Source organism: Ostrea edulis, chromosome 7 (assembly GCF_947568905.1).
Source record: "Ostrea edulis chromosome 7, xbOstEdul1.1, whole genome shotgun sequence".
NCBI classification, from domain to species: Eukaryota; Metazoa; Mollusca; class Bivalvia; order Ostreida; family Ostreidae; genus Ostrea; species Ostrea edulis.
In genome coordinates, this window is record NC_079170.1 from 86819575 (window position 1) to 86837772 (window position 18198).

General features: G+C 35.1%; 1 protein-coding gene across 1 annotated transcript; it reads right to left on the bottom strand.

The window, feature by feature from the left end:
- Positions 1-2456: 2456 nt before the first annotated feature.
- On the bottom strand, positions 2457-18016 carry LOC125653399 (uncharacterized). The gene is made up of 5 exons (XM_048882839.2): positions 17826-18016; positions 16546-17531; positions 11620-11838; positions 6837-7085; positions 2457-3017 (listed from the first exon to the last, which is right to left on the bottom strand). Exons 1-5 carry the CDS (start codon positions 17935-17937, stop codon positions 2727-2729), a joined length of 1857 nt encoding a protein of 618 aa, XP_048738796.1. The 5' UTR covers positions 17938-18016; the 3' UTR covers positions 2457-2726.
- Positions 18017-18198: the final 182 nt, after the last annotated feature.

An 18198-nucleotide genomic window follows, 5' to 3' on the forward strand; every position in this document is an offset into this window, starting at 1 on the left:
TTACATGCAAATTGGGAATTTGTGATCTGACAAGTTTTTGTGTGGTAGGTTTTGTTATAACTTGCAGTGATTTTATTACATGGGTCTTTATTCAGCATGGTTTGTATTTGAAATCATAATTGATTGTAAGATTAAAAAATGGTTTACTTGGCCACTGACACCCAGAACACTTCCGCATATCCACTTGAAATAAAAAACCATTGAAACTTTCAATTTTATTGGAATAAAAAAACGCATGTTAATCAATGCATACGTGACACGCAAGGTATGGATGACATTGGCTGCAAAATGTTAACATGCGTCTGGAGGAACGACTAGCATTCGAAAAAAACTAGCCTTGTGACCTCGCCTCAGACTTGCCATGACAACCACAAACCAGATATTCATACACATGGTGGCTAGGCACACAAGCTGTACTGCTTTTTCACCGTCTCATAGTAGCTACCTGGTTTAGATCCGTTCACTTTAGTGGCAACCATTTTGTAGCATCTCCTCTTATAGAGGTAGAGGGGTTCCGAGCACTGTTGGAACATGTTGAAGACCTCGAGCATATTTACCATGCTACATCAATTACATTTAAAGGCTTATCCTCTGCATGATATCGCATAGATTACCTCCCTCAAGCTTTTATGCCGATGGGCAGAGACAACAGGTTAAGCAGTGCTGCTTTTCCCTGGACTCGTGCCATTGATATTGATGTCTCACATTAAAATCGACTTTCTACTTACTGAAAAATGTCCACGCCTAGGATAGGCCTGTTTGGAATGAAAGAAAAGGAAAAATTTTATTATAAAAACATTATGGCATCCCACACCAAATAGTTGCTTATACTTCAATTATGTGTAAGGTATTGTTCTGTCCATTGGAAAAACTTGATTTTGAACAGAAAGTTTACTGAGGGGAAAACCTTTTACCATTCATCATCAAATAAAATCCAGACCACTATGTGTTGTATAGGAATACATTGCTACCACTTCCTGACAAATGAACTTTATCATGCCTGTTTGACTCCAACTGGTGAGCATTTATAATTGGATTGTGCCTAATACACCCCTCCCCCACCCAACCAATACACACAATGAATTTTTTAATCAACAATTTAATCTTGCGTCTTTTGAGGTCAATAATGGCTACGCCCTTGTAAGGGGCACCATGCAATCAGTGATGTGGAAGTATAATGGAACAAATGAGCAGAATTCAGGGGAGCAGTACACTACCCATACAAACTGAATTTGATGTGCAATTGTTTTTTTTTTTTTTAGTTTTCCCAGGTGAAGCGAGGTCACATGACCCCGCATGGATAAGTGTTGGAAGAAGGGTAGGGGTGCGTAGCTGCAATAATGTAGCCCTCTCTGATTTTTTTTTTTTTTTTTTTTTTTTAGGATCCCGAAAACGTCAGAATAAAAAAAAATTGGATAAGGCTACATTATTGCAGCTAGGGGTGCGGGGTGGAGGACCCACAATTAACCTCTTTGTAATGTAGCAAACAGTATAAGAGGGAACTTAATACTGCCTAGCTAGAGAGCTAGCGTTTCTAGTGATGTGGTAGAGTCTCTTGATCACGCAAGTTAAGCAACGGCGAGCCGCGATCAGCACTTGGCTGGGTGACCGCTACACATTGCAGTAAATTGTGTCCTCTTTCATTTTGTGGTTGCATAAACTATGGAGATTTTTGGACCAACTAGGGCCGTAATGTTGCAATTTAATACCATATTGGAAACTATAGTGCAAAAAATGATCAATAACATAAATCCTAGGCAAAGAGGAAATTATAGTTTTTGCAATTTGATGGGCGTCTTGCCCCATTCAAAGAGTTGACTTGTTGAAGGAACAGCTGGTAGCTGGATGCTTCCCTCCTTATTTTCCTACAGCTTGAACTTTAATTTAGGAAAAACTTGCATGTTTTACCCAGTTATACTGGTGACATTTATATACATGTGACTTTACGGGGCAGCTGCACTGTTTGTTAACTATTGAAATTTTCCGAGCACTGCTGTTCCAATTTTGACCTTCATAACCAGAACAAGTCGCATCTCGTACATGTAGAAGACACAACTCTTGGTTGACTATGCCTTAAGATGATTGTTTTCTGCAAGCAATATTGTTCATCATATTTGTACCAATCCTCAGACTTCTTCACAGCTAATCCAATATCTGTCAGATATTCCTGAGCACTAGCCCGCCATTTTTCTAAAATGTTGCTTATGCATTCGAGGAAAGCACTGGTCCATTTATCAATAGAGAAATTAGGCACTGTATTTGACTTAATATGCAAAATTTCCCAATCAATTTTAATCTCCCCTTCCCCAAGAGTTGGCAATTTCCTTAGCGGACTTAAAAAGAGGACAAGTCCATGAATGCACCACTCCATTCTTTTTCTTTAATTCTCTTTGGAATGTGCATCCTCACATTGTCGTAACACCTTGTGTAATCATTCTTTACAAGAGACCACAGGAAAACGTGGATAAATTTTATTTAGAAATTTACAACCACAGTAAAACTTGCACACAAAATGCTCAGTATATATATAGACACAACAATCCAATAGAAATATCTCAACAAATATATATACACTCAAAACAACTGACTCTGTAAGAAATGCAGTATTTCACAACAAAATCATTCAGAAAATCTTACTGTAGAACAGATAGTTCACCATGCAGTCTTCCTCTCTAGCAAATAAAATTCTATCAAAACATACAATCGCTCAAATGTCATAATGCACTTTACTTTGCATTCAATGTCTGGTAAATTCTAGAGGCCTGCAGTTTGATGTCCTCGTTTCGATGACGACACAGTAAGAACACCTTTGACTTTATCTGTCCGATGTTGCTCATGCTGTACAGGGCGGAGTACATTGTCTCTGGGCTGGGGGCTTTGTCGTTCGGGGGTAGGGATGAGGCAGACAGGTGTGCCTCTTTCACTGTGTGGAGGATGTTGGCAAGAAACGTGGTCCACCGGAGGATCAATGACTCGTCAGCCCCTATCCTCAGTAACTCCAGAACACAGGAAGGCGCCTGGATAGACATTACAATATTGTAATACTGGACAGTGTAGCTGACATTGTAACATATAACTGGGTAATATTGTAACACTGGACAGTGTAGCTGACATTGTAACATATAACTGGGTAATATTGTAACACTGGACAGTGTAGCTGACATTGTAACATATAACTGGGTAATATTGTAAGAACTGGCGGTAGGATATTGTAACACCTGGCAGTATAATGTTATAACTGCCAGTAAAATATTATAACAACTGCCAGTAAAATGGCAGTATGATATTGTAACGATTGGCAGTATGATATTGTAACACCTGACAGTATGATATTGTAACACCTGACAGTATGATATTGTAACAATTGGCAGTATGATATTGTAACACCTGACAGTAAAATATTGTAACGATTGGCAGTATGATATTGTAACACCTGACAGTATGATATTGTAACACCTGACAGTATGATATTGTTACACCTGACAGTATGATATTGTAACACCTGACAGAATGATATTGTTACACCTGACAGTATGATATTGTAACACCTGACAGTATGATATTGTAACACCTGACAGTATGATATTGTAACGATTGGCAGTATGATATTGTAACACCTGACAGTATGATATTGTAACACCTGACAGTATGATATTGTAACACCTGACAGTATGATATTGTAACAATTGGCAGTATGATATTGTAACACCTGACAGTATGATATTGTAACAATTGGCAGTATGATATTGTGACACCTGACAGTATGATATTGGAACGATTGGCAGTATGATATTGTGACACCTGACAGTATGATATTGGAACGATTGGCAGTATGATATTGTAACACCTGACAGTATGATATTGTAACACCTGACAGTATGATATTTTAACACCTGACAGTATGATATTGTTACACCTGACAGTATGATATTGTAACACCTGACAGTATGATATTGTAACACCTGACAGTATGATATTGTAACACCTGACAGTATGATATTGTAACAATTGGCAGTATGATATTGTAACACCTGACAGTGTGATATTGTAACATCTGACAGTATGATATTGTAACACCTGACAGTATGATATTGTAACACCTGACAGTATGATATTGTAACGATTGGCAGTATGATATTGTAACACCTGACAGTATGATATTGTAACACCTGACAGTATGATATTTTAACACCTGACAGTATGATATTGTTACACCTGACAGTATGATATTGTAACACCTGACAGTATGATATTGTAACACCTGACAGTATAATATTGTAACAATTGGCAGTATGATATTGTAACACCTGACAGTATGATATTGTAACACCTGACAGTATGATATTATAACACCTGACAGTATGATATTGTAATGATTGGCAGTTTGATATTGTAACACCTGACAGTATGGTATTGTAACACCTGACAGTATGGTATTGTAACACCTGACAGTATGATATTGTAACGATTGGCAGTATGATATTGTATCACCTGACAGTATGATATTTTAACACCTGACAGTATGATATTGTTACACCTGACAGTATGGTATTGTAACACCTGACAGTATGGTATTGTAACACCTGACAGTATGATATTGTAATGATTGACAGTATGATATTGTTACACCTGATAGTATGATATTGTAACACCTGACAGTATGATATTGTTACACCTGACATTATGATATTGTTACACCTGACAGTATGATATTGTAACACCTGACAGTATGATATTGTTACACCTGACAGTATGATATTGTTACACCTGATAGTATGATATTGTAACACCTGACAGTATGATATTGTTACACCTGACAGTATGATATTGTAACACCTGACAGTAAAATATTATAACAACTGCCAGTAAAATGGCAGTATGATATTGTAACGATTGGCAGTATGATATTGTTACACCTGACAGTATGATATTGTTACACCTGATAGTATGATATTGTAACACCTGACAGTATGATATTGTAACACCTGACAGTATGATATTGTTACACCTGACAGTATGATATTGTTACACCTGACAGTATGATATTGTTACACCTGACAGTATGATATTGTAACATCTGACAGTATGATATTGTAACACCTGACAGTATGATATTGTAACGATTGGCAGTATGATATTGTATCACCTGACAGTATGATATTTTAACACCTGACAGTATGATATTGTTACACCTGACAGTATGGTATTGTAACACCTGACAGTATGGTATTGTTACACCTGACAGTATGATATTGTAACACCTGACAGTATGATATTGTTACACCTGACAGTATGATATTGTTACACCTGATAGTATGATATTGTAACACCTGACAGTATGATATTGTTACACCTGACAGTATGATATTGTAACACCTGACAGTAAAATATTATAACAACTGCCAGTAAAATGGCAGTATGATATTGTAACGATTGGCAGTATGATATTGTTACACCTGACAGTATGATATTGTTACACCTGATAGTATGATATTGTAACACCTGACAGTATGATATTGTAACACCTGACAGTATGATATTGTTACACCTGACAGTATGATATTGTTACACCTGACAGTATGATATTGTTACACCTGACAGTATGATATTGTAACATCTGACAGTATGATATTGTAACACCTGACAGTATGATATTGTTACACCTGACAGTATGATATTGTAACGATTGGCAGTATGATATTGTAACACCTGACAGTATGATATTGTAACACCTGACAGTATGATATTGTTACACCTAGCATTATAATACAATAACACCTTTCAGTATCATGTTACTGCACAACATGAAAATGTAATCTTGTACCAATCAACAGCTTTATGATGTTTCGGTTTATGCCTTGATCAGACTAGAATAATGCTTTGTTAATGGATAAAATGTGTCATGTGATTACTGTCTAAATTTCGTCAAACAGCTAGCAGTGTTCTTGAAATTTACCAGTCTGATGGATTTGACTGGTTAAAATTTCCTTGGACCGATAAAGTTCACTGTACATTTCATTATTTGGACGTCTGATAAAAATCATGAAATGTCTGATATCACAGAAGTAGATTTCAAGAACTCTGAGCTAGTAGCAAACTTTAGATGGTAGCACGGTATCCCGAATGTCTTTTTAATTGTATTTCTTTTTTATACATATTTACATATAAAACATTGGTCCTCGACAAAACAAAACAGTTATTAGGTTTGTCACTGTCTACAGCTTCGCTGCACCTTCTATGGACTTCAGTAAGCCAACAAATTTCTATATAAAGATGATCAGTACCACAAACCTAATAAGTAACAGTAATATTGTACACATAACATCTGACAATAGGATATTGTTATGTCAGGCAATGTTTGTTTTTGCTGTTTTCGCCACACGCAACAATTTTTCAGTTATCTGGTGGCGCCCAGTTTTTATTAGTGGAAGAGAGAACCCAGATACAATGTACCTGGGAAGAGACCACCGACCTTCCAAAAGTAAACTGGGGAACTTTATTCTCACTTACCGGCACGAGCGAGATTCGAACCCGCGCTGACCAGAGGTGAGAGGCCGTGTGATTTTGAGCGTGATGCTCTAACCACTCGGCCACGGAGGCCCTCCAGGCAATACGATATTGTATCTCCTGGCAGTATAACATTAGTACAACACCTAACAGTATCGCACTGTAACATCCCACAGTAGTGTAATGTCATTATAACTATGAAAGTATGCTCATAATGTAGGTATAATAATGAAATCAACAAAGGGGATACAATCTGCCAAATATTTCTGCTTTGTGAGGTATTCAAACAGCTGGAACCATTCAAATCACGAATCAAAAGTTTCCCTAACCTTAGCTGCCAGCATGTGTGGCACCAGTTCTGGGTTACAGGAGAGGTTGACGAGGATCTTGACCGCTTGTAGCCGGATACCTAAACTCTGGTCGTCCAGGAAGTCATACAATTTTTGGACAATTCGCGTGTAGTGGCTGTGGTGGTGATCCATCACGGAGAGGTTGGTGAGAGCTTGAAGCGATGACAAACGCACGGATTCACCTGTTTCCTCCTCTAAAGCGATGTCAACCAACATCGGCACGCAGTCCTGGGGAAAAGAATAAAATTCAACTATTCTGTCCTGTTCAATCACAATCAAATATATTAATTTGATGTCATTGTACATTATTGAGCAGCACAATTCTTAGAAGAATTTTGAAGATTTTAATAGTATTTATTTCAATTCTTTTTCCATTTCAAATTTCAGTATAATCATTAGCTTCCCATCTTGCAAATGACCCTATTAGTACCCAATGCATACCTCCATAATACAAACGGCCTAGTAAATATTTATTCCATTAACATTTACGTTTCCAATATCTTTGCCTTTGATATCTTTATAAATTTCAATGAGAGCCATATATTTCTTCATGAATGTGCTTCAGTTGTGAACATTGTGAATATGAATCTTGATAAATATTGTATTTCTAGTTTAAGGTCATAATGCAATGTTTCTGTTTGATTTCCAAAATAGGTTTAAATTTTATAGCCTGGTAATATATGTTTGCCAGTAGCTCAGTGGTTAGGTGATTCTTATCTAGAAATAAAAGCTAGGGTACCCGGGGTTCAATCCCAGCCGATTGATCCAAAGATTTTTCTCCCCTTCTTTGCTACAATAACTTAACAATTGTCCATAATAATAAATTACATCCTTTTGTATTACATAATAGACGACTAAAATTACATTTCTATATGCCACAATCAGAATATGTTAACTTTTGTCTCCATTTTTGTAGTTCTAAACAAGATGGGATGCAAGTGAATAATGTGCCCAAAATGTCACCAAAAAATTATAAATGATTGAGAAACATTGCGTATGTCCTTAACGACTGAGAATTCTGACAGAATGAAAGTAAAATGTAAATATGAGTTAACATATTTTAAAGGAATTTTAGCAATTCTAAAATTTTCTAGGATTTTTTAAGGAATTTTAGGGCCGCTGGACAGCCTGAATAAATCTACACAGCAGTATCACAACTTTATAAAACTGACCATTACAATACACCATTGATACACTGTCAAATAATGGCTCTAACAGCAATCAGGAAACCAATCAAAATGATCGTCTTCTATTGATCACCCTTGATTCATTAAGTCTAATTGCCATTGGAGGAATACATTAATCGTCTTTAAGTTTAAAGCACCTGATAGGAGTGACACCTCACCATTTCCGCTAGGAAATGAATTCTTTAGTCTATAATTTCCACAGGAGACTGCATCACTAAATTTCAGACAATCAACATGTACATAAAACTCCTCAAAAACTATAAAACTAACAAAATAATAGTCCTACCACCTTACCCTTCATTACATTAGCAAATTCGACCATTTCCTTCCAACATTCCGTCATCAATAATTAACAATGAGCCTAGGTCTTGTAATCAACAGAAGCTGAAGAATATTGAACTTCTATATCTACAAATCATTTGTCTGCCATGACCGTGCATTTTCCTTAGGCTAAGTAACTGTACATGTTTTTCACCTCTAATCTCTATCTGTGCACAGAGAGTGCAGTAATATATCCCAACTCGATCAGTATATGCATTAAATCACTTTACTTCAAGTTTACTGGAGGGCTAATTTTCATGATTGAAAAGGGAATTCCATCCTGAATGGTAAACAAAATTAAGGATTCTGTTTTATTGTGTTCTAGGTGTGTAATAATAAGTTTTTAATTACAAGTTCGATCTTTTTTATAGCCAATCTATGGATGGAATATTCCCGAATTAGTGTAAAATGGAGTCATGTGAGGACATTACAGAATATATTATATGAATTGATTACTGAAACACAAATGATTGTGTTCTGTTTTGATATTTCAACCATAGGTAATCGACACAACAATATCATATTCAGCATCATCTTTTAAAGGGTGCAGTCAAAAACAAAGGAATTATAAAAATTACTCAAATGCAATTCTAACACATAACAGTATATGTCAAAATAAAGAGATTTTTTGACATTTTCTGAGTTTGCAGTTTTCAACATAAAATACTAACATCTGACTACTTTGCAGTCTGATATGTGAAACCTTGAGGGGAGTGGTGGTGGGGGTCATTCCTCACAGTGGAAGTTTTTCAGAACCACTATATTAAGGTTAAGGGGGCCAAAATGACATCATTGTAACAAGAGGTCCATGGACCACATTGCTCACCTGAGCCACCTTGGCTCTACTGTTGTTCAGCTATTGTGATTTTTAAAAGATTTTTTGCAATCTTTTTCCCCATGAAAAATGTTGACACCTATATGTGGCCCTAACCTTAATTAGCCCCAATGGGTTAAACAACAGCACTTGAATTCACACAACATGGAGATGCCTGACAACACCAATATGACAAACATGAAATTGCTGTTTTGGAGAAGGTCATGGTCACAAGGTCATAGGTCATGAAATGTAACATTTTGTCACAAGAAATCTATATACAAAATGTGAAAGCTCTATCTTAAACAGTTCAGGAGATATTTAGTAGATTAAATTTTCTTAAAAGTAGGCCAAAATCCAAGGTCACAAGGTCAAATCACATAGTATGAAATGAAAGGTCTTGTCATAAAGAATCTATATAGTACATAATATATAAGCACTACTTTGTATAGTTCAGGGGATACATGTATTTTTAAAATAGGTTAGGTTTTCTTAAAAGTAGGTCAAACTCCAAGGTCACAAGGTCAAATAACATAGTATCAAAATCAAATGAAAGGTCTTGTAATAAGGAATCTAGTATATACATAATACAGAAACACTGCATTAAATAGTTCAGGAAATACCAGTATTTAGTATAGGTTTGGTTTTCTTAAAAGTAGGTGAAAATCCAAGGTCAAGGTAAAAAAAAGATACCCAAAGAAAAGTCTTATCACAAGGAATTAACACATGAAGTATAAGAGCTTTATAATTTCTCATTCAAATTTTGAGCAGGGTTGAAGTTTCAAACAGAGAGAAACTTTTAAATTAGTCACTATATGTATCAGAACTGAACATAAAATTTCTGTTTGATATTTAAATAAGTGTGGCCCTGCTAATCTTCAAAAATTTGTTTTCATTTAGTTCCTATACTGTCCCATATCAAACTTTGACATCCTATAATGGCCCCATGCACCTCTACCTCTGGGGCCCATAAATTGAACAAACGTGAATCTGCATTACCTGGAAATGCTTGTATATTGATATGAGCTACCATGGCCCTGTTCTTCTTAAGAAGAAGATCTTTAAAGATGTTTCCCTATACATGTATTCCCATATAAAACTGTGATCCCCATCTGTGACCCTATCCTCCTATCCTACCTCTGGGAGCTTTAATGTGCACTATTGGGTGATGCTAGCTTATCAATATGAATATTTATGACCCTGCTGTTATTTTAAGAGGATTTTTTCAATATATTGCCATGTAATTTGACAAATGCAGTCTATGTGAAAGTGTTTTGGACCACACAGGACATTTGGTCCTGTGTAATCAATGAACACACAGGACTGAAACAAATTTTTTCAAGATTTTCAGTACTTAAGATATTCTCTCCAGTAATGGGTTAGAAAATGATGGCAAGAAATTACATCAGCATTGGTGTCATATTGTTAGGATGAAGCGCTTCTATTGTTTGCATGGTTTTATTCAAAACTAATATTCTTGATCATAATTAATAATCTTTATTATAATTAACCAAATGATTAACAATCCGGATTATATATATATTATCTCTTGATGTCAATGAAAATCTTGAGACATTGTTTTATGTTTCAGAAAAGTTACAACAAAAACAAAACAATAAAGAAATAAATCAAGCTTAAGATGGTTAATGATGTTTACTCTTATGTTGGCACTCTCAGGTGTGGTCGCCTACCCTAAGGAATGACAAGTGTATAGTTATCTGGATAATAAATAAATAATAAAAAAATAAAAAATACACTTATATAGTGCCTTATCTAAAAATACTCTAAAGCGCTGTACAACATACTAAAATTTACAATTGATAATTAAAAGAAAAACCATAGAATACACAACGAATAATCCTTACACATATAGATCCCTATATTAATAGGTCACTAAAAGATCATGTGACAATGAAGAGCATTGGACTTATCAACAGCAGATTTCATGAATGATCAGTCATTTTCTTCCTTGTATTTTCTAATTATGCATGAGTGACTGTAAGGAGGGTGTGTTATGTGTGTAAATCAGCTCTTTCATTAGCATATCCAAACATACCTTTACTGTAATATGTGACAGGGAACCTGTTCACACGACCACATCAGAAGGAACACTCGATCAATGACTGACACTCCTACAGAAGGATTTGAACCCCTAACCTTATTATAAGCACCTCATACTGCAACTTGACAACTTTCTAGTGGTTTATTTTTGATATCAGAAAAATCTTTTGATCAATCAACATACTGGAGAACTGAGTATTTTTTCGTGATAGAATTCAGGGTTTAGCTGTATAGAGCCGATGTAAAGTTTTTCTAAGTGTTACTTTCATGCTATTGCTATGTGTAGTAGCTATGATGATATTAGAAACCAGTGCCTGAGTTTACAGAGACGAGGCATCTAAACTGAGACCTGAAGCTGATAATTCATCAAACACTTTACCTCAAACTGCTTGTGATTTTGTTCATTGGAGGACAAGTTGTTGATAGCAGTAGCCAGAAGATTCATGAACTTTTCGGACACTTTGTCTGGCGTTTTTGCGGATTTCTCTGGGTCTCCTTCACTTGCTGAGGCATTCTGTGACATGTTGGAGAGGCCCTGTACTTGTTGTCGCAATAAACAACTTAGCTGTGGCAAACAGCCATATTCTCTTAGGAGATTCTGTAATTGAAATGTTAGAAAGTGGAAAAAAAAAGAAAGAATAAAACTTCATTAATTACTGGGTACAAAGTTCAGCTCAAAATCTTAGAGCTGACTTCTACACTAAACAATAAAAATAAATATTACATGTACAAAAAGGGTGCAGCACTAATAATTCTGGGCACCCGCAATGCAGAGCAAGCCTTAAGACCCCCCTCCCCCTCCATTTTAGTCTTGTTGAGGCAAATGTAATCTTAGTATACATGTAGCCACGCCTAATTAAGCTACGACAAAAATTTACTTACTGCTAAAAGTAAGATATCCCTTATATTACATGCTTCTTATAATACCTTGTTTAACATGGCATCAAAATATAAGAACATGAACTAAACATGCTAAAAGGATATTTTAAAAATGATAATTACGTCATCAAAGAAAATAAATAATAATATACATATTAATGACATATGAATTTATATTCATAAACTGATAAAAGCATTGCTTCTGCAGACCCTCTAACTGAGTAACTGGGTCACCGGGAGTTAAGGATATGGCTTTAATTAATAGTGATACACTTTTAAAACGTAAAGACTACAAATTACATCATGGTCCCTAAATATGATAGTCTAGAGAATCAGCATAGCTGCATACACTAACTCCTCTTAATTTAATTCATTTCACAATATCAAATACTAGAGAAAAAAATCTCATAAAATCCTCCATCTAATACACAACATAATTGTGCAGAGAGAGTAAAATTCAATTTCTTTTCTTTTAAAAATTCTTGTCAACAAGAATTACACCATTTGTAAAACTTAGTACTTATAAGCATTACTTACTAAATTCTTCCCCACAATCTTTAAAATCTATCCAACACCTTTGTAACGATAAATATCACACATAGGTAAAACACATGTACCCCAGCAGCTGTAAACCGAGAACAAAACAATTCTACATAAATAATAGATCACCACCACCTCTCTCTCCTGCCATCTGAGTTCACCTGTACTAAACTATTGATCTACTTGTACAGTATCCAGGTGTTACTCTAGAGGCCGGTACTCCGGGGTAGACAGTTATAGGCCGCTCAGGATAGGATATCGCGCAGGCCTGCACCTATACTATATAGCCCATCGATAGGGAAATCTATAAATCATTCTATGACAAGTCTGCTGTATATAAAAAAAAAGTAGTATAAATGATGTTCGTGATTGGGGCATCAACTTTTAACTTTTTGAAACAACAAACAAAAAAATTATCTGACATGATGTCGATACAGATTGATACAAGACAGCCGGCCATCATCAAGAAGCATTCAGATTTATCTTAGTAGAACAATGGAATTAAATGCACCATCCTGCAGACTATTGATACACTAATACAAAGTGTTAGTGACTGGGAAGTCAGCTTGATGTACAGTCCCTCCTTATCATTCATTTGATATTACCTATAAGTACTTTAGTGTTGACAGAGATTGACAGATGTCAAGACATTGAAACATTTAGGAAATGGAATAAAAATCTAACTGTAAAACAATCAGAATTCATGTTAATTCTGTTAGTGTTGTCTAGCAACCATTTTTTTCATTAATCTGTTTAGGACTACAATTTCAAATTTGCTCAGCATGAATAAAACTTGGTGTACATTCAAGATGGTAGTGTAGGCTTAAGATTATGCAGAGTGCAGTTTGCAAATACCCTAAATCAATATACTAGGCATGTATTGCCTAACAACTTGCAATAAATCAATACAACCAAAATTTAGCACAGTACAATCTAAAAATCTTATCTTTTATTGTTAAATCTTGTTAGAAAAACTTCCTCCTCTTTTTTTTTAAAATCTCAAACAAATACATGAATTGTACTTTACAAAATAATTTCCTATTAAATTTGAATCTTGATTTTGATTGGATTATTGAACATTTATCATAAACATGATAAGATGCGTTTAATTTATGATAAATTTATACTACATACTTTAGTAAGAAAAGAGCTCATTTTTGGGTGGACCGGGAATCCAACCTGGTACCCCTGCATTACTAGTTAGGTGCTCTAACCACTCACTATGCATGGTACATATAGACATAAGTACTACATTCCTCCCTCCTTTAATTTGTCTTTGCCCTTTAAGACAAACAACACAGATTCTTTTCACCCCTGGCAGGACAACCTTCAGGGATTATCAAATCTATGGCTCAGGTCCTGGAATCGAACCTGGGACCCCTGCATTACTAATCAGGAGCTCTAATCTCTGAGATATCAAGGCCGATAGCCACAGTCAATATAGTCCTAACTACTACAGTAACATACACTGTACATGCACCAGTGATTTTTTTTTTTACATTTTTTACAAGGGTTCTGTGGTTTTCGTATTGGGAAAAATTGTCGACATTTCAGTCAAATTGGGAAAAATCAATTTTATCATAAATAAGGTTTAAAATCATATCAAACATTATATTATCTTTATTTTACACATCTAATTTTCTTTAACCTTCTAAAATCTTTACCCTGAGGCAGCATGAGTGGTATTATGTTTTAAGAAAATCCCTAGCTTTATTATATCTAACATTATGGCACTGTTGTAATCTACTAACTCATTGTTACACTGATCATCATACAATATGAATACTGTATAACCTATATATTTAAATGTCAACTATGACAATATTACTCTGACATGCAATGAAATTTATGTATTCAATGAATGTACATCTAAATTAGTTAATATGTACCCTGCGTGGTACTTTAGTAAAAACTTTGTTATATATTGAGGGAGCTTAGTCAGGGCCCCATCTCCCTGGCAGCTGCCCTATTATATTAGTTAGTTATTTTTAAAATTGTTATAGAGTAGGCTCTGGGAAATAAATGAATATATATATATATATATATATATATATATATATATATATATATATATATAAAATAATTAAAAAAAAACAAACAAAAAAAACCCCCTAAAATCTTCAACTATTCTATCCAAATCATAATTTCCATAACTCTTTGTTAAGTCGTACGTATATAATTCACATCGAATGTTTATATTTTTCAAATACATTTTTCTTTCATAATTTTATCATTGGGAAAAATGCAAAGCTAAATTGGGAAAAAATTACAATATTTAGGAGGGGAAATAGGCCTTAAAAAATCACTGTGTACAATGATAATCCAGCCCATATTGATCAATAAAATGATGGCATCTTGCAAAACAGTTTCAGTTTTTTAGTGATTTAATATTATGGACTAGCTACCATAATTTCACAAACTTTGTAGTCATGAACAGTTTACCAAAAATATTAACAAGCAAGATAACTCATAGATCTATATTAAGTGTACTACTGTACTTGAAAATCAGTCCCAATAGAGTGCCTGTTTAAATAAGGAGGGGTCAGGGAAGAGTGAGAATGTTCAATATGGGTATCAAAATTTGGTAACGCCTACCCACTGATTCCGTTGGCTGAACACCCATACCATTACAGGAAGTCGGTGCTGATATTTTACCCTTCCTGCTTCAATTCTAATTTTAAAAAGTCCAAAATGTTCAATAAACTTGAATAACTGCTAATTTTCGATTAATTAATGGTTCCTTCAGTTCTAGCTTGAATACTGACAAGATCTCCTTAAAACATGGACCCAGTGAAAAACAGACAAATTGCTGCATTAAAATTATCCTAACCTGCTAATTTTCGATTATTTAATGGGATTCAGTGCTAGCCTGAATACTGACAAGATCTCCTTAAAATATGGACCCAGTGAAAAACAGACAAATTGCTGCATTAAAATTATCCGTAACCTGCTAATTTTCGATAAATTAATGGGATTCAGTGCTAGCCTGAATACTGACAAGATCTCCTTAAAATATGGACCCAGTGAAAAACAGACAAATTGCTGCATTAAAATTATCCGTAACCTGCTAATTTTCGATTAATTAATGGGATTCAGTGCTAGCTTGAATTACTGACAAGATCTCCTTAAAATATGGACCCAGTGAAAAACAGACACATTGCTGCATTAAAATTATCTGTAACATTTCACCTGACCATTTCCCTATTGAATATATACAAATTGTCCCCTCACAGAGTGCATGACAATGGATTAACACCAGTTCTACGTTAGCTTTTCCCGCACATACATGATGTACAGGAATTAAGGAGCAAATGATTTTCTAATCAGCATATGATTCATGATTACATATGTGCGTGTATGTTATTGGATTACACATACATACATTCTATTTGATATTCAAGATTACCAGCTGTTACAGTTGATCTAATTGTTATGTTTTTCATATCAATCCAATAGAATCTTCAAAACAATATGTCCAATATAATTCAATATTCCTCAAAACATTCACCTACAATGTCAACTTCACTAGCCAAGGTAGGGAACAGAGAGGACTGAAAACCCTTGGCTAGAAGAGACATACATATGTTAACATTGCATTAATCCAAGTTAGTACTAAGAAACAGAATATATCAATAATAAAACAATTTACATATTATACAGTTTATATATACATATATATATATATATTATATATATATTTTATTTTAATATATATATATATATTCTATTTTACCATTTACTTGGTATCTAAAGAAAAATAAGGCAAACTTTTTACAGACTATAATATTAAATACATTCCATTATATTAAAAAAATCAAATAAAAAGACTGTTTCGTTTTGTTTGTACCACTGATGTGATTTGTATGTATTTACAAATGTACTATACCTGATTTCTTGTAAAAGTCGAGCATTTGTTGATACCCATCAGAGCTGAGAGTTGAAGTGAAGGATCAGGATGTGTAAGAATGGAGACCAAAACCTCCGCATTTTGAGCAGATAACATGCCGGGGGAATTCTGGGCAAGTAACAGTGTGTCTGTGATCTCTTCAGTGGAGAAACTCTTTGTTTTAGGTACGTGACAATCTTGTGCAGACTTTTGGGGTTGATCAGGAACTATTTGTGTATTTGGTGATGGTGGAGACAAGGTTGGTCCAGCAGGCAAATTCTGTGAATTGGAGGCTCCACCTTGCTGTGACTGAGAGAAGGTGGAAGTTGGAGAAAGGACTGGTTCTGAGGGTAAATTCTGTGATTTGATGGCCCCACCTGGCGGTGATTGGGCAGAGTTTGTATTTGGGGACAAAACTGGTCCAGCGGTTACTGTCTGAACCTGAATATCTTCACTGGGAGTGACTGATGTCTTCTTAACTGTGGTTTTTGTTGCCTCTGATTTAGCCTGACTGGCTTTTAATGAAATTGTTTTCTCAGACTCAGGTGGTGCTGTTTTTTCAAACCGTTCGCAAAATTTGTCAGGAGAAATGGCCTTGTCTTTTGGTTCATTTTTCTCTGTTTTAGTGTCATTTCCAGGACTTGGCAAAGGAGAATATACATTTGATGATGAGGCAAGGACATTGGTGTTTTCTGCTGTCAATGGCTTTTCTATAGCAGGTTTAATGTCTTTCGTTTGCTGAAGAGATTTTGGGACCTGTGTTTTTCTTTTCTTTTCATCGTCTGGCTTTTTAGATTCATTCGTCCCAGAGTTAGAATCTTCAACTTTTTGTGGAGATCTAACTTTCTCCGAATTCAATTCAGCAGCAGCATGTTCAGTAATTTGATGAGAATTGTTTTTCTCTTGAGTTTTGTTAGACACAGTTGTTAATGCATTGCTTGATTTAGAATCAACCGTCTTCTGACTTTCACTTTTTCCACTGGGATCTGATAAGGAAATAATAGTGCACCGCGTTAAAACTAGTGTAATTTGCGAATGCCCTTGAAATGGCAAAAGCGATAGAAAAACATATCATGAAACATAATCGTTGTCTACTCAGAAGAAATCGTATCATAATTCTTATCGTTTATATCTAATAAAATCAGCAACTACGATACCCCCGTATCTCGCAACGAAGTACTACCAGAAAGATCATGTCCTCAAGATTTTCATGAACCCACTTCTCTCCCAACTTTTGTCATTCTTGAATGAAACAGTAAAATGAAAGTTAACGAACTTACTCGGAAAATTCCCCGGCTTTTTCCTCGGCTTTCGACTCAAATAAATTATTATCCCAAGTCCCACAATAACCAGAGCACCTGCTGCAATCCACTGTCCTCCACGTGCCGACATGTTTGTTTTCGTCTGCAAAGTCGCAAAAACTGGGAAAGGGAATCCGCGATACCCGTCAACAAGGTTATCATGAAATTATTTCCATTATCATTTTTAAAGAAATGATTATTCACTTTATTAGCCATTGGATCAGAAATAAATAGAATTATCTAGTTCATTTTGGTGAGTTTTAATCAATATCGTAAAAGTTGAGGTCAATTTATGGTACCACATGGTGTTTACATCCGGTTGATGGTGAAGGTGAAGACGGCTAGCGTTTTC

Coding starts and splice junctions, on each gene's coding strand:
- LOC125653399 (XM_048882839.2), bottom strand. CDS start 17,937: ATGTCGGCACGTGGAGGACAGTGGATTGCAGCAGGTGCTCTGGTTATT. Junction 17,532..17,825: donor AAAGCCGGGGAATTTTCCGA/GTAAGTTCGTTA, acceptor TTTCCTTATCAG/ATCCCAGTGGAAAAAGTGAA. Junction 3,018..6,836: donor CACACATGCTGGCAGCTAAG/GTTAGGGAAACT, acceptor ATGTCTATCCAG/GCGCCTTCCTGTGTTCTGGA.